General features: G+C 39.9%; 1 protein-coding gene and 1 long non-coding RNA gene across 4 annotated transcripts in view; one reads left to right on the plus strand and one right to left on the minus strand.

Annotated features, from left to right (window-relative positions):
• VEPH1 (ventricular zone expressed PH domain containing 1) overlaps window positions 1-24187 on the plus strand; it is a 246767-nt gene that overhangs the window by 104279 nt on the left and 118301 nt on the right. For all 3 annotated transcript variants that reach the window (XM_033203227.1, XM_033203224.1, XM_033203218.1), the window contains exon 7: window positions 18960-19180. In XM_033203227.1, coding sequence (XP_033059118.1) covers window positions 18960-19180 — 221 coding nt within the window. The remainder of the gene's footprint in view (window positions 1-18959; window positions 19181-24187) is intronic.
• Window positions 19129-24187, minus strand: part of LOC117079435 — a 100528-nt gene continuing 95469 nt past the window's right edge. Inside the window, exon 3 of the long non-coding RNA XR_004435444.1 lies at window positions 19129-19222. This is a non-coding gene — a long non-coding RNA (uncharacterized LOC117079435). The remainder of the gene's footprint in view (window positions 19223-24187) is intronic.

Raw genomic sequence — 24187 nt, forward strand, 5'->3', positions numbered from 1 at the left:
TAGATGGCTGGTAAAGTATTGTTTTTGGGTGTGTTGCTCTGGCCCATCTGTTGAGTGACCTGAAAGGCAGATAGTTTTGAGTGGAGCCCAGACCAGAAGTCTCTGCAACAGGTCTAAGCTACTGTGCAAGCCATATGACCCAGCAGATCTAGTGGTGCATGAGGTATCAGTGGCAGATAGGGATGCTGTCGGGAGCCTTTGGCAGGTCCTCATAGGTGAATCATAGTGGAGCCCTTCAGGATTCTAGAGCAAGGCCCTACTATCTTCTGCAGATAACTCCTTTTTTTTTTTTTTTTTTTCTGAGTCTTGCTCTGTTGCCCAGCTAGAGTGCAGTGGCGCTATCTCGGCTCACTGCAACCTCCACCTCCTGGGTTCAAACAGTTCTCCTGCCTCAGCCTCCTGAGTAGCTGGGACTACCGGCATGCACCACCATGCCCAGCTACTTTTTGTATTTTTAGTAGAAACAGTGTTTCACCACGTTGGCCAGGATGGTCTCAATCTCCTGACCTCGTGATCCACCTGCTTCGGCCTCCCAAAGTGCTGGGATTACAGGCTTGAGCCACCACTCCTGGTTGATAACTCCTTTGGAGAGACAGCTTTGGCCTGCTACTGGAACTTGGTAGAAACTGAATATTTGACTACAGGTCACCAAGTTTCTATGTGACCTGACCTGCCTATCATGAACTGGGTGCTTTCTGACCCATCAAGACATAAAATTGGGCGTGCACTGCAGTATTCCATCATCAAATAGAAGTGGTGCATACGTGATCAGGGTTGAGCAGGTCCTGAGAACACAAGTAAGTTACATGAAGAAGTAGCTTAAATGTCCATGGTCTCCACTCCTGCTACTCTGCCTTCTGTCTCCCAGCCTCTACCTATGGCCTCATGGGGAGTTTCCTGTGATCAGTTAACAGAGGAAGAGGCTAGGGCATGGTTTACAGATGGCTCTGCACGATATGCAGCACCAACCAAAAGTAGACAGCTGCAGCACTACAGGACATCTCTGGGACATGCCTGAAGGACAGTGGTAAAGGAAAATCTTCCCAATGGGGAGAAATTCAAGCAATGCACGTGGCTGTGCACTTTGCTTAAAAGGAGATGTGGCCAGACATGCAGTTATATACATGGGTTGAGCCAATGGTTTGGCTGGATGGTCAGAGACTTGGAAGGAATATGATTAGAAAATTGGTGACACAGAACGATAGACAAGCAGAGTGCCAAATCATGAATGAAGTCCAATTCACAACTGCTAAAAAGAGAATAAAATACCTAGGAATACAGTTAACAAGGGAAGTGAAGGGCCTCTTCAAAGAGAACTACAAACCACTGTTCAAGGAAATCAGGGAGGACACAAACAAATGAAAAAGCATTCCATAGTCATTGACAGGAAGAATCAATATCATGAAAATGGCCATACTGCCTAAAGTAATTTATAGATTCAATGCTATTCACACAAAACTACCATTAACATTCTTCACAGAATTAGAAAAAACTACTTTAAAATTCATATGGAACCAAAAAAGAGCCCGTATAGCCAAGACAATCCTAAACAAAAAGAATATAGCTGGAGGAATCACGCTATCCAACTTCAAACTGTACTACAAGACTGTAGTAACCAAAACAGCAGAGTACTGGTACAAAAACAGACACATAGACCAATGGAACAGAATAGGGATCTCAAAAATAAGACTGCACATCTACAACCATCTGATCTTCAACAAACCTGACAAAAACAAGCAGTGGGGAAAAGATTCCCTATTTAATAAATGGTTCTGGGAGAAGCGGCCAGCCATATGCAGAAAATTGAAACTAGCCCCTTTCCTTATACAAAAATTAACTCAAGATGGATTAAAGACTTAAATGTAAAACCCAAAATGATCAAAATCCTAGAAGAAAATCTAGGCAATATCATTCAGGACATAGTCATGGGCAAATATTTCATGATGAAAATGTCAAAAGCAATTTCAACAAGAGCAAAAATTGACAAATGGGATCTAATCAAAGAGCTTCTGCACAGCAAAAGAAACTATCATCAGAGTGAACAGATAATCTACAGAATGGGAGAAGATTTTTGCAATCTATCCATCTGACAAAAGTCTAACATCTAGAATTTACGAGGAACTTAAACAAATTTACAAGAAAAAAAAAACAACCCCATTAAAAAGTGGGCAAAGAACATGAATAGCCACTTCTCAAAAGAAGACATACATCTGGTCAACAAACATATGAAAAAAAGCTCAACATCACTCATCATTAGGGAAATGCAAATCAAACCCACAATGAAATACCATCTCACACCAGTCAGAATGGCAATTATTAAAAAGTCAAGAAACAGCAGATGCTGGCAAGACTGTAGAGAAATAGGAACACTTTTATACTATTGGTGGGAATGTAAATTAGTTCATCCATTGTAGAAGACAGTGTGGTGATTCCTTAAAGACCTAGAGGCAGAAATACCATTTGACCCAGCAATCCCGTTACTGGGTATATAAAGAAAGGAATATAAATAATTCTGTTATAAAGATACATGCACGAGTATGTTCACTACAGCACTATCCACAATAGCAAAGACAAGGAATCTACCCAAATGCCAATAAATGATAGACTGGATAAAGAAAATGTGGTACATATACACCATGGAATACTATGCAGCCATAAAAAGGAATGAGATCATGTCCTTTGCAGGGACATGGATGGAGCTGGAAGCCGTTATCCTCAGCAAACTAAAACAGGAATAGAAAATCAAACACCACATGTTCTCACTTATAAGTGGGAGCTGAACAATGAGAACACATGGACACAGGGAGGGGAACAACACACACTGGGGCCTGCAGTGGGGGTGTGGCAAGGGAGAGCATGAGGAAGAATAGATAATGCATGCTGGGCTTAATACCTAGGTGATGGGTTGATAGGTGCAGCCAAACACTATGTCACACATTTACCTATGTAACAAACCTGCACATCCTGCACATGTATCCCGGAACTTAAAATTAAATTAAATTAAAAAGAAAAGAAAATTGGTGACACAGAGAAGGAAACAACAAACACTGGGGTCTACTTGAGGTGGGAGGGTGGGAACAGGGAGAGGAGCAGAAAAGACAACTATTGGGTACTGGGCTTAATACCTGGGTGATGAAATAATACGTACAACAAACCCCAATGATACGTGTTTACCTATGTAACAAACCTTCACTTGCACCCCCAAACCTAAAATAAAAGTTAACAAAACAAAAAGAAAATTAGTGACAAAGAAATTTTTGAGAAGAGGTATGTGGATGGACCTCTCTGAGTGACCAAAAACTGTGAAGATATTTGTGTCCTCTGTGTGCGCTCCGTAAAGGGTGACCTTGGCAAGGAGGATTTTAATTATCAAGTGGATATGATGACCCACTCTGTTGACACCACTGAGGCTCTTTCCCCAACCACTCCTGTCATCGCCCAATGGGCTTATGAACACAGTGGCCGTGGTGTCAGAGAAGGAGGTTATTCATGGGCTCAGCATCATGTACTTCCATTCACAAAGGCTGACCTAGCTACTGCCATCACTGACTGCCAATCTGCCAGCAGCAGAGACCAACAATGAGCCCTCTATATGGCACTATTCCTTGGGGTGTTCGGCCAGCTACCTGTGGCAGTTTGATTACATTGGACCACTTCCATTATGGAAGGGACAGGGTTTGTTCTTACTGGGATACTCTTACTCAGGATATGGATTTGCCTCTCCTACATGCAATGCTTCCGCCAAGACTACCATCCATGGACTTGCAGAACTGCCTTGTCGACTGCCGTGGTATTACACATAGCATTGCTTTTCACCAAGGAACTCACTCTACAGACAGAAATGTAGCAATGCATTCATGATCATGGCATTCACTGGTCTTACCATGCTTCCCTTGATCCTGAGGCAGCTGGCTTGAGAGAACAATAGAATGGCTTTTTGAAGTCGTAATTACAATGCCAACCAGGTGACAATACTTTGCAGAACTGGGGAAAAGTTCTCCAGAAGGCTGTATATGCTCTGAATCAGCATCTAGTATGTGGTACTGTTTCTCCCATAGGTAGGATTTACAGGTCCAGGAATCAAGGGGTGGAAGTAGAAGTGACACCACTCACAATTACCCCTAGTGACCCACTAGCACCATTTTTGTTTCATATTCCCACGACATTATGTTCTGCCGGCCTAGAGGCCTTAGTTTCAGAGTGAGGTATGCTGCTCTCAAGATAGTAAGTTCTCATGACAGCTGGTTAAGTGTGTGGCACCTTCCCACCCTTGCTCCACTTTCACCACATGATCTACCTATTCCTGCTTTGCCTTCTACCATGAGTAAAAGCTCCCTGAGGCTTCCCACAGAAGCAGCTTGCAGAACTATGCTTCCTGAACAGCCTGCAGAACCACGAACCAATTAAACCTCTTTTCTTATAAATTACCCAGTCTGAGGTATTCTTTATAGCAATGCAAGAATGGACTAACACTCTATGAGTGTTAGTCTCTATGAGTCAGATACTGTGATTAACTCCTTTTAATAAACTGAGCCATGCAAGATTAAATAACTTGCCCAAGGTCCATGTCTAGTTAGCTACAGTGCCGAATTCAAACTTAGGAAAAAGCTTCTGAACTCACTTTATAAACAACCATATTATTGCACTTGCCTGCTCAGACAAACAAGGCACAGCTAGAAAGGCTTTACATGGTACTACTACCTTTTCATTCCTCGAAGGTAAAATTTGCCATGTAAATGTTTATCCAAAGAAAATCTTTCACATATATAGACATTTTGAACAGTCAACACTTTCCTTGCCAGTCCCTTACTCATCAATTCTACTTTGCATGCAGTAAGAAAGCCTGTTGAAACCCAAATGCCTGATCACATCTCTGGGATGGAGAAACTGAACCCATCGCTCAGACAGACCAGCTGAATCCAACAGAAGGGTGGTACCAGCAGGGTTTTAGTAGCTTTGTTTCAGTTGTGGTTCTGGATTTTCTAAAGTGGCTCTAAACCACCAGCCAATGAGAGTATTTGAGATTTTATTTTAAGGCTTAATATCTCAAGCTCTGAACAAACAACAAAACAGGACATAACAAACGTCTTCCAATAGAATAGGACAATCATATACCAGCAGTAGATAGAAATGTACCTTCTCCAGAGTGATGACCACTGTTTAAAAATGGCTTTTAAAACCTGATATTGGTTTCTCTGCAAGGGAAGTATGTAGAAGAAGGAAGAGGGGTGAGGTAGGAAGGGGCTCACAGATGTTGCCAATGTTATTGATAATTTCCTGTTACATTACATATATTTATATACATTCTTTCATATGTAGTGTATATTCCATAATGTCAAAGAAAAATACAATCATCGAATATTTGCTATGTGCCAAATAGCATGCCAAATATGTATCTTTATAATAAAACATTCAGGCTGTACTAAGAAACTCATTTTTAAATTCACTGATATTTCTGGCATCATTAGATCATATTAAAAATAATGGTAATAATAACAATTCATTGATACCATTGTTTTATCACCTACTCTATGCTAGATACTTTACGATTATGTTTTCATTGTTCCTCACAACATCGTGAAGTAGTTGTGTCAGCTAAGATAAATTTGGTAATAGCATATCCAACTAAAGCTGATTCAGAAGAAAAATATTTATTATCTCCTATAACAAGAAGCCTGGAAAATATGGTGGGTCCCCGGTTTGTTCAGAAGTTCCACAACATCATCAAGAACCCTTGATAAGCTTCTTTCCATTCTCTTTCTACCATCATCAGTATATTTGAATTGGCCCCATAAACATACCCCTCACACTTGAAAAGATAGCTGCCCAGATCCAGGTAGTGCATATAGGTACTACAATGTCTGGTTAAGGAATAGGGATGTGTTCTTCCATCTCTTTTTATCTGGGAGGAAAACACTTTTCAGTAGTCTTCTACCCTAGAAAACTTCACATCAGGTCCAGTTGCCCAGATTAAATCACATACCCATGCCCTAGTTTAAAAGGAGCCTGAGAAATAGAATAGCTGTTTTCACTTTATAGCAGGCTGGGGGTTCTACTAATAAGAAAGAAGGGGATATGGTGAGATACGATTAGTGATAGGCAATCAAAAGTATCTGCCACTGAACTCTTAGCTCCAATCTACAGATGAAGCTTAGGCTCAAACTAGTTAAATAAGATGCTGTGCCTTTTAAATGGTGCATTTAGACAAGACTGTCCAGTCCACAGCCTGTAGGCCACATGAGGCCCAGGACAGCTTTGAATGCAGCCCAACACAAATCCATAAACTTTCTTAAAACATTATTAGATTTTTTTGTGATTTGTTTTTTCAGCTCATCAGCTGTTGTTAGTGCTAGTGTAGTTTGTGTGTGGCCCAAAACAATTCTTCTTCTTCTGATGTGGTCCAGGGAAGCCAAATGATTGTATACCCCTGATGTAGACCGTTGATATAGTTTGGCTGTGTCACCACTCAGCTCTTATATTGAATTCCCACATGTTGTGGGAGGGACCTGGTGGGAGGTAATTGAATCATGGGGGCTTATCTTTCCCATGCTGTTCTCATGATAGTGAATAAGTCTCATGAGATCTGATGGTTTTAAAAAGAGGAATTCCCCTACATACATGCTCTCTGTTTTCCTGCTGCCATCCATGTAAGACATGACTTGCTCCTTCTGCCATGATTGTGAAAATGGACTAATACAACCATTTACATTCAAGGTTGATATTGATATGTGAGGTTTTCATACTATCATGAAGTTGTTAGCTAGTTGCTTTGTAGTTTCTATTGTGTGGTTGCAGGCTATGTACTTAAGTGTGTTTCTGCTTTAGCAGGTATCATTCTTTTGTTTCATGTTTAGAACTCCCTTAAGGATCTCTTCTAAGGCTGATCTAGTGTTAACAAATTCTCTTACAGCTTCCTTGTCTGGACAATATTTTATTTCTTCTTCACTTATGAAACTTTAGTATGGTGGGGCATGAAATTCTCGGTTGAAATTTCTTTTCTTTAAGAGTGCTAAAATAGGTCCCCAATCTCTCCTTGCTTGTAAGATTTCTGTTAAGAAGTCTGTTAGCCTGATGGGATTCCCTTTGTATGTGATCTGCCCTTTTTCTCTAGCTGCCTTTTAGATATTTTTGTTTAGCGTTGACTTTGGACAATCTGGTGGTGACATTCCTTGATGATATTCATTTTGTATGGTATCTCACAGGTGTTCTCTGCATTTCTTATGTCTAGATGCCTACCTTTCTAGCAAGATTAGGAAAGTTTTTGTGAATTATTCCCTCAAATATATTTTCCAGATGTTTTACTTTTTCTCCTTCTTTATCAGGAATACCTGATTGGTATGTCACTTTACATAATCCCAAAGACTCTGGCCTGAGACTAAAATGTCTGTGCAGCCATGCCACTGGTTCACCAAAGAATGGCTGACTTTATATGTACCTGGATTAAAGATGGCATCCCGCTGTCAGTCCCAGGTCTGGGAAAGTACAGTTTTTCCCCTTGTCTTTCCTTCAGAATATCTCCAAGAGCCTCTCCCCAAGTTAACTCTAGGGCTTGAAAGAAACAAACTGCTTTCCCTCGGCCTGGGTGGCTTGGATCCCAGTAGAAAGGTGAGTCACAAAGGAGGCTGTCTGCCTCTCTCATGTACTGATGACACAGAATTCTTTTGGTGCTGCTTTGCCAGATGAAAACCTCTATGGCCAGTGGCACCTCTGCCCAAGTTTTGCTTGTGACCATTGGGCTGGCTCTGCCCACTCAGCCTGGCAAGCTGTACTTGGCTCACACTACTGGCCCAGACCCCATATCCACCACGGGTGAGCCAGGTGTGGAATGGCAAGGGATGTGTGAGAGAGATAACAAGATCTGGCCACAGCAAGCCAGGTCCACTGGCTGCTGTAGCAGGCAGCTCCAGGCATCAGCAGAGGTGCAAGCTCCATGCAAGCCTGTAGCTGGACCAGGCATGCCTCAAGCAGCTTCTGCTTTGGGCACTGGTGTCTGGACAAGAGGAATGTGGTGGTGCCCAAAAACTTGGAGATGCCAACAACCGTGGAGCCCCAAGGGGGTGTTACAGCATGTTACAGCTCTGACTCAGGGAGTCCTGAGGTCTGGGCCTCCAGAAGGGTCACAGCCCTTCTCCCCTAGTCTGGCAAATGGGAGCATGTCACCACCCACAGCTTGGTGGGCTGGCCAGAAACATGTTTCAGCTGGTTCATATTACAGCTCATTCAGTCCTTCTTCCCTGCTCCAGCCCACGGCTCCTGAACTGTCCAGTCCCCGCCATTGGTTTCTGTCACATGGGGTGGCCACCTGGCACTGGCAGAGGCCAGGAGGGTTGCAGTATTACAGCTCCTTTTGTACTTGCTGTTCAGTGGTCCTGGGTTTTTGTCCCACATCCAAGAAGAATGAGGTTAGGTGGACACCTCGAGAGTGAGCAGGGCAGAGGAGAGTTTTAATGAGTGACAGAACACTTCTTCACATGAGAGGGAAACCCAAAGTGGGTGGCCCCTACCCAAAGGTGGGTAGTCTCAATGTTTGGCTGAGTCTGGGGTTCTTATGGGCTCTGAATAAGGGAGTGCATGCTGATTGCTGCATGGGTGGGCCTGGAAAAATCACCATTTGATTTGCTAAAAGGTATCAAGAAAGTTCTCACTTTGGTTGTGGATTCCACCCAGAACTGGCAGCCCAGTTTTCAGGCTTCAAGCTGTCTTTGGCTTGGGTTTCACCAGGGACCTACCCCTTTCTGTCTAGGAATTTGTCTCCTGCTGCTATCAGTAGGGCTTCACTCACTTTTATCAGCCAAATGCTGTCATGGGGGCTATATTCCAGCATTTTCCTCTCCAGGATCTGGGGTGTCCTTCACGATTCTGGTGAAGTCCCATTTTCCTTCTTGAATTAAAGCTCACAGAGTTGATCTTTATATACTATCTTGCTATTTCCAACTGTCTGAGGCACTCTGAAAATCCTCTAATCTGCCATCTTAGAAAACAAAACAAAACAAAATGAGGTGTTTTTAAAAAAATGGTCACAAATAACCAATTCATGACCAACTCCAAAAATAAAACAAATTTCAATATCTCCAATTAACACTACTTCATAAATGTCTTACCAAGCACATCAGGATCCATTTGAAAAAGGATTAGGAGAAAAATTCCTCCTTTGACTTTCTTAAAATTATAATTCTCATTCTATGAGATTGGGATTGGATTCTCATTCTATGGCATTAGAAATTATAATTGTAACCCTAACTCATTGTCCCAAACTAAATGGATCTCTTCTTTTTAAAAATTACATTATTCAAACTTTTTTGTCTTTTATTGGGAGAACCAAGAAAGTAAAAGTATTTCAGCATATGCCGTGCTACCCACACTTTTCATATTCGTCTGTAAACAACGAGGTTACAAGTGAAAAGCAAATGACTGTCCCCAGTCTTCAATCCACACCTGAGTCAGGTCACATTTACAAAACAATATGTAACGGAGAGAAGAATTAATATGTGGATGGAAAACCATGCTCACATGGATTAGGATGATTAGTAATTTGCTAATGAAAGAAAGCCCAATTAGTGCAAAGGCAATAAGAAAATCTGCCCATGGTAGAAAGAAGGGAAGACAAACTGGAAAATATGCTGAAGACCTAAAATCAAATAAAATTTCGCCTGACCTCAGTAAAGCTGACCTTGCATCTCTCTGGGTAGGATTGCAATGGTTTCATAGAAATTCATCCCAAAGTTTTTTTCCTTTTACAGAAGATCCATAAGATCTGAAATTCATCAACGGATTGGTCTAGCTATATACCCATTTCTATCTATCTATCTATCTATCTATCTATCTATCCATCTACTTATCTATTCATCCATCCAGCTCTGTGATTTTACATTTTCAAATTTGCCTACTTGCTAAAAATGTCTTTGTAACCCCAAATCAATACTATAGTGCTTTCAAAGTCATTCATAGATGTGCACAGAGTAGCAAAAACTTCAGTTGTCCCCAACTGAAGTTGAACACCGTGATGCCCTGCTTTCTTTGTTCAGCTCTCATACTGTAAACAAGTATCTATTCTTTTCATGGCCTCTTTATTGCCACATTTTTCTTATCTTCATGCTTTTTTGTTTTTGCTTTTGGTGATTTCACTGTTTAAAGTGTCCCCCAAGTGTAGTGCTAAAGTAATCTGTAGTGATCCTAAGCACAAGAAGACTGTGATATGCCTTATAGAGAAAATACATGTGTTGGATAAGTTTTGTTCAGGCATAAATTACACTTCTGTTGGCCATGGGTTCAAATTTAATGAATCAACAGTATATATTAAATATCTTTAAACAGAAACACACATAAAACAATGTTATGTATGAATCAGTTGACAAAAATGTGACCAGAAGCTTGCAGGAAACTAACCCTGAATTTCCTAGAAACAATACTTCAGTATTGTCTAATTCAGGGTTGTAATTTTATGGAACATAGTTACTTGTTATTCCCAAATAACAAGAATCAACATACTATACATACAGTCATCCCTCAATATCTGAGGAGGATTGGTTCCAGAACCCCTGTGGATACCAAAATCCAAGGATACTCAAGTCACTTGTATAGAGTGGCATAGGACTTGCATACAACCTATGCACATCCTGCTGTGTACTTTAAATCATCTCTAGATTATTTATAATACCTAATAACATGCAAATGCTATGTAAATAGTTGTTATTCTATGTTTCTATCTGTATTATTTTTATTGCTGTATTGTTTTCTATTTTTTTCCAAATATTTTGACCTGCAATTGGTTGAATCTGTGGATGTAGAACTCTCCAATATGGAGGGCCAACTGTATCTATATAGGGAGGTATATAGAGTGATATATCATCATATTCACCTGCAATATGAGTCCATTGAACAGAGTCCTCTGAGCTGAATTTTCTACCTGCCTATATTCTCCTACATTCAGGTCAACTGTCCTGATTTTCCCATGATTAAGGAGTTTCCCAGGACAAGAGACAAGAGACTTGCAGCGCTAAAACTGGGAAAATCTTGGGGCAAACAAAGAATTGTTCCCCCAATACCAGAATTTCTCACAGCCAAAGAAGCACTGAGGTGGGAGGAGAGCCCAGTACAAACCCTTCAACTCTTGGTCTGGAGCTAGTAACCCCCTATTAAGAAAGAGACTCTCATGGAATAAATACACTCCCAGGCAGTTAAGCACCACTGGCCACACTTAGGCTTTTGAAGGCTCCTAAGAAAGGCCTGGGTCACTCTGGCAAAGTTCCATTGATAGAACATTAACAAAAAACTCATTTGCTTTACATTTCTAATGGTCCTTGCAAGTGTATCTTTGATGTGTGTAGAGATTTCAAAGCGTTGAACTATGAAGAAAGATTGTGTTTAAATCAAATAGTATAAATACAAATGCCCGGGAAATGCAATATTTTCATTCAGGCAACTAATATATCATTTTCTTTTACATTTGTAAAGTGATAAAAGACAGTGGAGAGAAAAATGTGGATTATAGGGCCAAATCCACATTTCCTACATCAGCAAATTCTCAAATTTTCAGAGATTTAGGATTCCACATAGACAAGTCATTCTCAACTTTGGCTGCACATTTGAATCATCCAAGGGGTTTAAAAATTCCTATGCCTGAGCTCCACCCATTTCAATAAAATTGAATAAGAATTGGGAAGCAGGAGAAATGTTCTTGGCATCAGAATAGTTTTAACAGCTTTCCAGGTGATTCTAACTTGCAGCCAGTGCTGAAAACCACTCACAAGGAGGACAGCATTGAGAAAGAATATCAGGAAACTTCTGTGTTCAGCAGGGAAGAATGAATGCTGTCATCAGCTGGTGATGCCTATCACAGGTGGAGTACAGAAAGGAGGGCTACAGTCTACAGAGCTGCCCTAAATGGTTTTTATCAACCCTAGTGATGTGGAAACATTCAAACTATGGAATCAGACGATCTTGATTTAATATTGGCTCTGCCACTTATGACTATATTATACTTGTACAAATTTAGTGAAGTTACTATCCCTCTTGACATCAGCATCCTCATCTAGATACTCATTTTGCAAGGTCATTGTGAAGATTAAGTGAAAATGCGTATGTCAAGTACCAGACACACAGTAGATGCTTAGTGAATGGAAACTATTGTTGTTATTATCAGACCCCCACATTTTCATGTTTGGCCATTTTCTGAGTTGTGTTCTGTTATTCTGCAAAGAATAACAGAGTAGCTTTATGAAATTGGACTAGTAGTATTATAAAAACAAAAGAATAAAAAGTGAAAAAAATGGCCAATGCAATTTTGCAAACATATAATCTAGTTCAGGGGTCAACAAATTACTGCCTGTGGGCCAAATCCAGCCACATCCACTCATTTATTTTTTGCTTTTAGCTCTTTTCTCACAACAAGAGATCATCTGGCCCACTAAACTGGAAATATTTACTGTCCATTCCTTTAGAGAAAATATTTATTTGACTTCTGATCCTAGTTCATCAATACTCAGTATGGTCCATGGACACCAAGACCCTTTCAGGGGATCTGTAAGGTCAAAGCTATTTTTACAATAATACTAAGACATCATTTACCATTTTCACTGTGTTGACATTTGCATTAATAGAACAAAGCAATGGTGAGTAAAACTGCAAGTGCCTAGGCACAAACCAAGACACAAGACAGTGGCACCAAAGTGTACTCGTAGTCATATTCTTTACCACCACACATTTTCAGGACAAGAAAAAAAGCCAGTTTCACCTTAGTCAGTGTTTCTCAGCCTTGGCAATATTGACATTTTGGACCAAACCACTCTTGGTTGTGTGGTTATCTTGTGCGTTGTGGGGTGTTTGGCCTCTACCCACCAGATACCACTAGCCCTCCCTTTCTTCTAGTCGTGACAAAAGTGTCTCCAGACCTTCTCCAAATGCCCTCTGGGGATGAAAAAAAATCACTCCTCTCCCTTTCTTTTCCCCACTCCCTCCCCCTGGGAACCATTAAATTAACCTGATGAAGTAGTAGAAATTATTAATTTTATTAAATCTCAATCCTGAATACACATCTTCTTAGGTTTCTCTCTGGCTAAATGGGAAGGATGCATTGGCTTGGCACTTATGCTGCTGATTGCAATACAGAAATTCAGTGGTTATCTTAAGAAAAAAAACCCTTGTGTTATTTGCCTATGTGCCAAACTAACCATTTTTTTTTTATGGAACAGTTTTTACTTGAAACAATAACTATTGAACAATCTATGATTTTGTTTGGGGCTATTTGGTAGACATTATACAGAAAATGAATGAAGTGAGCCTTTCATTTCAAGCAAAACTACGGATATTAGTATTTGTTGCCAATGATACAATTTGAGCTTGCAAATGAAAACTGAAGTTTTGGAAAATCTATATCGCCACTGTAAACTTGAAAGTTTCCCAATACTTAAAAGACTTTTCTGATGAGATCAGTGGTGAAAATAGTGAATGCAATGTTTTATATTATATAATGAAATGCATCAACCTTTGGAAGATATGCCAAACTCATTAAACCAGTATTTTTCCAAATGACTAATGCTTAATATTTCAAAGTCATGCATAGGCAAAAGATTTAATCAAAGTGCAGGACAGACCAGTGGATTTTAATGTAATAGGATACAAAGTTAATTAAAGTCACATATCACAACTAACCTTTGAGAAACTACTACTTGGTGAGTTTTGGTGTAGTATCCAAGAAGAATGTTCACAATTATCAAGGCAATTCTGAAAATAGTCCTCCCTTTTCTAACTTCATATCTTTACGAGGCCAGATTTAACAGATCAAATACAGAAACGTATGAGAATCTAGACATCATCTATTAAGCAGTTACTTTAAAAATTTGCAAAAATATACAGGAATGCAAGTCTTCTCACTAAATTTTTTTTGTTTTTGAAAATGTGATTTTTTATGAAAATATACATTTTAAAAATTGCCTATTTTAACTTCCAGTATGGCCAATATCAATAGATATAAACCAGATGACAAAAACACTGGGATCTTTGATAATTTTCAAGAGTAAAGGGGTCCTAAAACCAAAAGATTTGAGAATTGCTGATCTATTTTGTATTTGCAGAGTATTTATAATATTTATATAACTAAATTAAACATTATTAACAATAAAGACCACATAACTCTGATGATGAATGAGATATAGGAAAAAGGAGTGGAAAAATATGTACGTAGGTCGTTTAGTTTTTTCGGTTTTTTTTTTTTTTTTTTTTGATGGGAGGAGCTGGCAGTATAGCAAGTGAGGGTCTGGATGTAGAAACAGGGAGGGCATATGTGACCTTGAGCAATTTAGTCTCCTATCTGTGCTTCAGTTTCCTCATTGTTAAAGTGGCAATGATTCCAGTACTTACAGCATTATTTGGAGGATTACATGAGTAAATATCTAAAAAGAGTATAGAATAGGCTTGGTGCTTAGAGTAAGTGCCCTGTCTGGGTCAGCTATTTTTGTTTAATAATAAACAATGAATTTGTGTCAGCAGGGATAAGGTCAGACCCACAGTTAAGGCTTACAGGTGCTGACCCTGTCCCCTCAATGAGATGACTGAAAGCAGGAAAATCCAGTTACTAGCCCCCAGAGACAAAATATCATGAAGCTGAGAAAGAACTCAGAATCTCCTAACCCCCTTCCTGCCCTAATATCACACTTTCTAATCCAAAATCACATCTGTTACCCCTGTGAGGTACATGGATGCGCTCCAAGGTTTCAGAGCAAATGATGTGAGGTTGGCTTGGTTTCATACATTAGTTCCAGAGCAGTTATAATTTTTCTTGTTCCTGCACTGTGATCAATTTTTCCTTCAGCTCAGTTTGGCTGCCAGCGATCATTTGGAATTACGTTGATTTCAGCAAAGACCCACACAACGACCTTCACCTTTCAAAAGACACATGCTTTAAAGAAGGGGCTTGCAAATTTTTATAGTGAGAAGGACTCTTAATGAAACCACGGGAACATCTATTGCATAAGCAAATGAAATGTTTGTGAAATGATTTTTAAAAATTCTAATGAAAAATCTACTTCTGAAAGTAAGGAAGTTACCTCAAATTTTAAATTATATCTTAGTAGGACAAGCAGTATATAAAATTCAGTTCCTGTATCTTCCTACCACCCTATATCAAGCAGGATAAATTTATGGTAATTGTTTTCTAAGGTTGCTGAGAATGTTGAGTTGAGAGTCTGAAACCTTGCCAAATTCGAATGTCACCTTCTCTCTGAGATGTGTCCTAAATACACCATTTACCATTGGCTCCCCATTCTTCATTTTCCTTAGAGGCACATTTCTCCATCTAACACACTATATATTTTACATAGGTATTTTGTTTATTGTCTTTCTGCCTCAATATTGTGGCAGGAATTTTTGTACTTTTTCTTCAGTGATATGTTCCTGACTTCTAGAACGGGGTCTGGCCTATGGTAGGGACCCCCCACATCCAGCTTTTACCTTTAAATCAGGAATAAAAAATGTCCCTTGATGCATTACATATTATGAATTCATACATGGAGCCTTTGAAGTAATAAATGAGTCTATGTTGCAAAAAAAAAACCTGTTGGATCCAAGAGCGTTTAAGTATTGTTCTGCAACCTGGCAATTGTATGAGCCAAAATATGAAACAGGGCCTCCAGGAACATATTCCAGGGGTCTTTCATTTTCATTCATCTAACATTATTCTTTGATGAATAGATGTCTTTAGCTTCAACTAGCTGTCCAGCTCATGAAAGCACAAACGTCTGTCTCACACACCCATACAGGACACTGTGCCTTAGTGGGGTTTAAAAAATAAATAAGGGATTGATGGCAGAAGTACCCCATTTTCCCCAAGAGATGTGTTCCAGTGCAATTGTACATGGAATATTTGAAAATCAAGTACCAAAAATGAGGGAAGTTCACTACTTAAATTTGTTCTGTACTAAATATTTATTGTAAAGCACAGAATTCCTTTGTAACAACATGCTTTATAAGGTCATATTTTGATATATAAGGTTTTCTTAAATCAGTAAATTGAGACACACACACACTGGGTGTAGAATCCACAAGCTCAATTTTGTGCCAGGATGATGACTGATGAATGAGAAGTAGCTCCTTTAGAAGACTTGACTGGCACATGTAACCATTAGGAAATTATAAATAAAAGGTTGGGGGTGGCGGATTGTGTGTTCTTTAAAAGCAAGGGCATCCTTTCATTCACCTTTGTTATCTGGAGTCTCGTAAAAGCATATTATAGGCATGCCATACCTATTTGGTGATTAAATAAAATCATGAGTAAGCAAATGATCAAAAGCAATTAAGTACTAAAAAGATTTTTGGCTAGACACGGTGGTTCACGCCTATAATCCTAGCATTTTGGGAGGCCGAGGCAGGAGGATTACTTGAGCCCAGGAGTTCGATACCAGCCTGGGCAACATAGTGAGACCCTGAAATAAAAAGTAGCCGAGTGTGGTGGCACACGCCTGTGGTGCACCTACATAGGAGACTGAGACAGCAGTATAGCTTGAGCCCAGGAGGTCAAGGCTGCAGTGAGCCATGATCACACCTCTGCACTGCAGCCTGGTCAAAAAGATACTAAAATAAAAGACAATTTTAAGATTTTTAAAGAGTCTATAATGCAGTAAAAATTTACACAGAAGGAGTCACTGGAGACAGCCGCATGGAAGAGTTGCACCTTGTAGGAAATTAAGTCTTCAAATGCTAGAACAAAGGGTAAATAAGGATTCCTAACAAGGAGAGTAATCTGTGAGCAGCAACCTCCAATATATACTTACTTTTATTTATACGTATGTTCCACTGCACTGACAAGAAAAATTTTAGACATACACGAAAATAAGATTTTAAAAGAAAAGTTAAAGATGAAATAAGTAATATTTTAAATTGTTATTTATTAATGGTATATCATTATTTCTATTGGGCGTAAATCTACATTTCAAATAACCTTTTCAATAATTTTGAATATTGAATTTTATGGCTAACTTCCAGTCATATCGATTGGATCACATTGCCTCAAAATATGGCTAATGAAGAATTTTAATAGGTATAAGAGATGTGTCAGCTAAGCCATTTTCTTTTTTTTTAATTTTTTTTTAAATTTTTTTTATTATACTTTAAGTTCTAGGGTACATATGCATAACATGTAGGTTTGTTACATATGTATACTTGTGCCACATTTTCTTAATCCAGTCTGCCACAGATGGACATTTGGGTTGATTCCAAGTCTTTGCTATTGTGAATAGTGCTGCAATAAACATACGTGTGCATGTGTCTTTATAGCAGCATGATTTATAATCCTTTGGGTATATACCCAGTAGTGGGATGGCTGGGTCATATGGTACATCTAGTTCTAGATCCTTGAGGAATTGCCATACTGTTTTCCATAATGGTTGAACTAGTTTACAATCCCACCAACAGTGTAAAAGTGTTCCTATTTCTCCACATCCTCTCCAACACCTGTTGTTTCCTGACTTCTTAATGATTGCCATTCTAAATGGTGTGAGGTGGTATCTCATTGTGGTTTTGATTTGCATTTCTCTGATGGCGAGTGATGATGAGCATTTTTACATGTGTCTGTTGGCTGTATGAATGTCTTCTTTCGAGAAATGTCTGTTCATATCCTTTCCCCACTTTTTGATGGGGTTGTTTGTTTTTTTCTTGTATATTTGTTTGAGTTCTTTGTAGATTCTGGATATTAGCCCTTTGTCAGATGAGTAGATTGCAAAAATGTTCTCCCATTCTGTAGGTTGCCTGTTCACTGTGATGGTAGTTTCTTTTGCTGTGCAGAAGCTCTTTAGTTTGATTAGATCCCATTTGTCAATTTTTGCTTTTGCTGCCATTGCTTTTGATTCCCTATTTAATAAATGGTGCTGGGAAAATTGGCTAGCCATAAGTAGAAAGCTGAAACTGGATCCTTTCCTTACTCCTTATACAAAGATTAATTCAAGATGGATTAGAGACTTAAATGTTAGACCTAATACCATAAAAACTCTAGAAGAAAACCTAGGTAGTACCATTCAGGACATAGGCATGAGCTAAGCCATTTTCTATTTGCTCATGCCTACATTATTCATATTGTCCTTAATCCTCTGTTCTTTGAAGGAACTTAAATGACTTGTGAAAGTTAGCTTGGTTAAAGCTAGACAATAGAATCTACTCAATCGGCCAAGCACATAAAAACTGTAATACACTGAAAGATGCTTAAAGTTAACAAGTCAACGAGAAAACCTGTGGCAAGGAAATCAACCTAGCACACTAGTGGAATATGCAGCCATCACCTGACAGATGGGTTGAGTGTGCCAGGGTCAAGGCTCACTTTGAGACCATGGACCACACCTGCCCCATGCAGGTGGAGTTAGCAGTTCACATAGTTGTGAAAGGTGCATGTGTGGGGTCCGATCATTTATGATGGTTGAGAGATTTTGAGCTGGAAAGATAGGTTAATGAGAATATTTGCATATTAGTCTGTCCTGGAAATCAGGAACAAATTAAAAACCTCAAAGAAGCAGATTCAGAGGAACTATGAATGAAACCTATTATTCAACTTGAGCTAGCTCCCTGAGTGTCAGCTCCCTATAGAATTATCATCTGCTGCTCATGGGACTCTGAATTTTTTTTTTTTTTTTCTGAGACTGAGTCTCCCTCTGTCTCCCAGGCTGGAGTGCAGTGGCACTATCTTGGCTCACTGCACCCTATGCCTCCTGGGTTCAAGCAATTCTCATGCCTCAGCCTCCTGAGTAGCTGGGATTATAGGCATGTGCCACCACGCCCAGCTAATTTTTTGTATTTTTAGTTGAGACGGGGTTTTGCCATGTTGACCAGGCTGGTTGCAAACTCCTGTTCTTGATCAGGAGTTCCAAGCCATCCACCCACCTCAGCCTTCCAAAGTGCTGGGATTACAGGTGTGAGCTACTGTACCTGGATGATTTTCTTTTAAAAGATAAACCTATTTTCTTCATTGTTTTTGGCAGGAGAGAGCCAGGAGCTGCCTGACATACCTGGTGAGCCAACTGGCCAACATGGAGCATTCGTTTCACCATATTCTCCTGCTGGAGATTAAAGGCATCACCGACACCTTCTCCTCAATCTTGGGCCCTCAGAGCAGAGACATCTTCCGCATGAGCAACAGCTTCACCGCCATTGCTAAACTCCTTACCCGACAACTGGAAAATGCGAAGGCTGGAAGTGGCAGGTGAGCAAGAGCTTCTGTGTACCTCAGGGAGCTGCTGTGCACCTGTGGAGGTAGAATGCAGACAGCTAAGCCTTTCTAACTGCCAAAAGAAGCTAAAACCTGTATCTCAACAGAGAATAATATCTGTATAAATTATGGCACTTGCCAGAATCTTTCTTCTAAATATGTGAAAACAAGAATGTAACAAAACAATAAAAAGGTTCACAAAATATGGTAAAGGAATAAGAATGTAGTACAAGGAATATTTTATAGCACCCGTTTATTTACTCAACAAGCATTTAACAATTTAAGTTGTCATACTGAATAATTTAACATAGCTTACTGCATACTAGGAAGCTAGACACATATAGAGAGATAATAACATGTCCCTTGTATTCAAGAAGCTCACTGACTAGTATAAGATAAATATTTAAGTGCATAATGGGAGAATGGCAGAATGGTGGAAAGCTTATGCTTATCAAGATGGGTTCAAGAGGCATGGAAAATACAGAGATGGAGTATCTACTTCTGTATCAAAGGGAGAGGGGTGGAAATCTGATATCAGAAGAGGTTCCCCTGAAGAGGTGATATTTTGAACCAAGTAGTGAAAGATGACCAGATTTCACCAGGCTGTCTTTCGGGCAGCATTTGAAAAAGCACTTTCTGGAAACAGAAGTCATTTTGTATGACTAGGGTTATGTTACAAGGAAAATAACATTAGGAGTGCTAATGAAGTGGTAGGCAGGGACCAGAGGATGACAGGCTCACCAGAGTGGACTAAGGAGTTCAACTTTACCCTCTAAGCAGTGAGGAGTGACTGTGGAGCTTCGTACATGGCAGGGTACAATCAGTCCAGATTTCAGGAAGCTCATCCTGGCCCCAGTGCAGAGGATGTCTCAGGAAGAGGCAGATGAGCCAGATCAAATGAGGGAAGAGCAGAAAAGTGTGCATAGGTATTGGCCATGAGGAAATTATTGACGATTGACGTGAGGAAGCTGCCATTGGTGTGGCTAGCAGAAAACAGGGTGATGGGGTTTGCAGAGAGAGAGGACACAATGCACAAACTGGCCTTTTAAAGAAGCTTGTCTTTGGAAAAAATATGCAAGGCCATGCAAGATTGAGGGAGGGGTTTTATTTGTTTTGCTATGTTTTGAATAGAGAGAAACTTAAAAACCTTTATGACCTTTACAAGTTACAAAAGCCCTTTAAGTATGTAATCTCATTTGATCTTTATGACCATTCTACAAGGCAAGAAGGACAGATGTCACTTACTCCTACTTTATAGAAGAAGAAACAGAGGCTCAGATACTGGTTCAATATATTTCCAATGTTACACAATGACTAAGTGACAGAGGATGGACTCGACCCCATCCCCATAATTCAGATCACAGGCAATGGAAGGTGCACAGTTATGGAGGAGGGTGGGGCCCATTTGCGACTAATGTCAAATTCTGTGGGGGTTTTTTGGAATAACAAATGATGCATGCCATTTCCAGTGTGAAACAAGAATTCCATGAGAGGTCATCTTGATAGAGTAGTGAGCGTTTAGTCATTTGGGTCCACTTTATGTTCATCATGGTGTAGAGCCTGGAGGTCCTAAGAGACATAAGGTACTATCCTTACCATCAAGAGTCACAGTCAGAGGATGTGATGTGCATGGAGAAAAAGGAATGCACTCTCCAGCAGCCAGGGAGTCGAATATTTCACAGAGAAGGTAAAATTTAAGTTCATTTCCTATTTATTATCTTCCATGTGCCAAGCATTTCTCTAAACACTAGGTCAAGTTGCACAGAATAAATGAAAATTCCTCAGATAGGGTAGAAAGGACACCACAAACAAACAAAAAAAATAGCACATGCCAAGATTCAAGGGCTTAATAGTATGTGCTCAGACTAAGGAAAGATAATTTGTTCAGTAGGGCAAGAAAGTAAGTTGAAAAGTTAGGTCAGAGGCAGATTATCAGAGGCCTTACATGCTGTGTTAGAAGCAAGGGTTTGTTCTGTAAGCAACATGTAAACTTGGAAAGATTTTACTCCAGAGAATGATCACAACCCTTAGCACAGGAATTAGCAGATAGTAAGCACTCAAATATTTTCACCAAATGAATAGGTAAATCAGGTGTAACTAACATCATAAAGCATTGAATTAATTTGACTGGAGCACCCAGCTGGTAAGAGACAAACTGAGAGGTCTAGACAAAATGATGAGAGCCTAAGAAGTCAGGGCAGATCATTATAGTAGAGAACACAAAATTACGAGGAACTGATCACCTATTGGAGGTGGAGTAAGAAGAGGGTAGTGGATGAACACCCAGAGATATGTAGCTTGAGTGATTGCATAGAAATGGAGATGATGCTGATAACCAAGAAAGGAGGTTGCAGGAGGGAAGCCAACCTGGGATGGCCTCTTAGCGTCTACACAGAGAACATAATCTGACCAATAGTGTCATCAAAGTCAGTAACTATTCACAGAGGTAGGTCCTTTTCTTTCAACACAATGGGTTTGATTGAGCATATAAAAATGTGTTGTCACCTCGTTTGATATACAGATGCCTATTAGAAGAATTTTTTAACCTTGGTATTGTTGATATTTGGGCTAGATAACTCTCAGTTGTAAGGCTGCCATATGCAGTATAGAATATTCACCAGTAGTGCTGGTCGCTACCCACTAGATGATAGAAGAAGCACCCCCTTTCAATTGTGACAACCAAAAATGTCTCCAGGTTTTGCTAAATGTCCCTGAGGAAACAAAACCTCCCCCACTTGAGAATCACTATTATATACATATACCATTCAAAAATAGCATTTTCATAGACCCATAAGTTAACTGGCAATAACCTAAACACGTGGCAGCATCCAGGAGAGTCAAGACCAGCATCATTAAAAAGATTTGCCATTTATATGCACCCACGAAGTCGCTGTTGGCCAATTTTAATGATGTGGTTTTAGAAATTTGGTTTACTGTCTCTGCAGCTGGTGTCTGAGGGAGTCATTCTGTGCTGTGTGCACAGCTGAACTGTGTGTGTCTTCTCCAAGCCATGGCTGAGATGTGCCATGAGTGAAAGTTTGAGCCCATGTCCTGGCCAGTGCTCTCCTATTCTCTATTGTCCCTATGGACACAAGGTTTCAAGAGGCCAGTTGACATTTCTGAGATTATATATGTGAAAATCTTTACATAAAGAGAAAAAAATGTTATATAAGGGTGTCACTTAGGCATCTTAACAGGAAAATCCATTTTTAATAAGTAGGCCTGTATTAGTCCATTTTCATACTGTTGTAAAGAACTGGCTGAGACTGGGTAATTTATAAAGTCAAGAGTTTGGCATGGCTAGGAAACCTTAGGAAACTTACAATCATGGAAGAAGGCAAAGGGGAAACAAGACACCATCTTCACAAGGCAGCAAGAGGTGCCAAGCAAAGCGGGAAGAGCCCCTTATAAAACCATCAGCTCTCATGAGAACTCACTCACTATCACGAGAACAGCATGGGGGAAACTTCCCCCATGATTCAACTACCTCCACCTGGTCTCTCCCTTGACACATGGGGATTATGGGGATTACAATTCCAGATGAGATTTGGGTGGGGACACAAAGCCTAACCATGTCAAGGCCCAACTCAATTAGCAATGAACAATTTCCTCAAGAAAAGAATTTAGGAGATATGTAGATAGGAAGGAAAAATAAGGTACTACTTGAAAATATGAGTCTGCATATATGAGAATGCATTTAAAATATTTTTAAACTATTTTTCTGAGGTTAGAGGGCAGGAGAGTAGGAAGCAAAGAGCAAAATGAAATGTAAAGAGATGAAAAGGTCACCACTCACCTCATACCACTACTGCCTTCATCCCCCACCTCAACCTCTCTCAACTGAAAATAATTCTCTCAGTTCAACCCTCACTGTCAATCTTCTTCTAATTGACTGTAATTATTCAGTGGGAATCTCTAAACCCTCGTGTGGACAGCCAGTCTTTTGTCTGAATGGCTCATCCTCTCTGGGATGGTTGCTAAGGCTTCTCTCCCAACATCTTTTCCTTGAATACCCTTCATTGTGACCATTTAACTTCAGTCATTTTAATCTCTGCCCTCAAAGCAGAAAGGTCTATACTTCTGTCGAAAGCATGCAGCAAAATCTGATCCTTACAATTAAAGGGGAAATGAATAAGTGAAGAGAGCTTGAAAGAAAATTAAAGATGATAAAATTCAAAACAGATGTCATCTAATTTACAAAGCTGACACACAGCCCAGCAGGCCAGATTTTAGACTTCAGGCCAAAACTACAAGATTATCAAAAGAAAAGCAATTAGCATCCTAGAGAGAATGAAAAACTGAAGCAGACAGGAGCCTTTCTTGTGCCAAATGACTGAATAAATTGAGTGAGTTTTGTTAGAAGCACCAGGTGAGCCCACTTGCACTTTTTCTGCTCCTGTTTTAGAAAGAATGTTTATATGTAAATAATAAACCAACAGAGGCTAAATAACAGGACAGCCAAGCAGAGCATTTATATTTTTTAAATTAATTCTGCAGAAGCAAAAGTGTACAAGAGCTATTATGCATTGAAAAGGAGAAGGTGTCAGGTTGCAGAAGAGATCTACACCTTTCAATACCGTGCAAGTCCTAGCTACCCCTAAACATCAAGCTGTTTGTCTGCCAGGGCCCAGCTGAAGCTGGGGAGGGAGAGGGTGAGCTCTGGGCACCTCTGTAACTGACTGAGCCGAGCGGTGGAGTGATCATTGCCTAGAAGATGCCTTTGCCAAATGAATGTGGTGCCAGGGAGGCTGCTATAATCAGGCACCATCAGAATGGGGGCAATTTGTCACAGGTGGTCTTAGTAGGCGGTTACGCTCAGGCCCCAGTTGGGGATGGAAACTTTGAGGGATGGAAATTGTGGAAAGAAAGCAGCAGTGGGAGATAAATTTGAGGAATGAAAAAAGATACGGAGAGAGGATGATGATGGCAAAAAGCAGAAGGGGAGACCTGAGGAAAAAGGAGAAAGGTTCCTGACACAGGCCTGGGGCAGAGGAGGGTGAA

Source organism: Trachypithecus francoisi, unplaced genomic scaffold, assembly GCF_009764315.1.
Source record: "Trachypithecus francoisi isolate TF-2019V2 unplaced genomic scaffold, Tfra_2.0 Lachesis_group0, whole genome shotgun sequence".
Lineage (NCBI taxonomy): Eukaryota > Metazoa > Chordata > Mammalia > Primates > Cercopithecidae > Trachypithecus > Trachypithecus francoisi.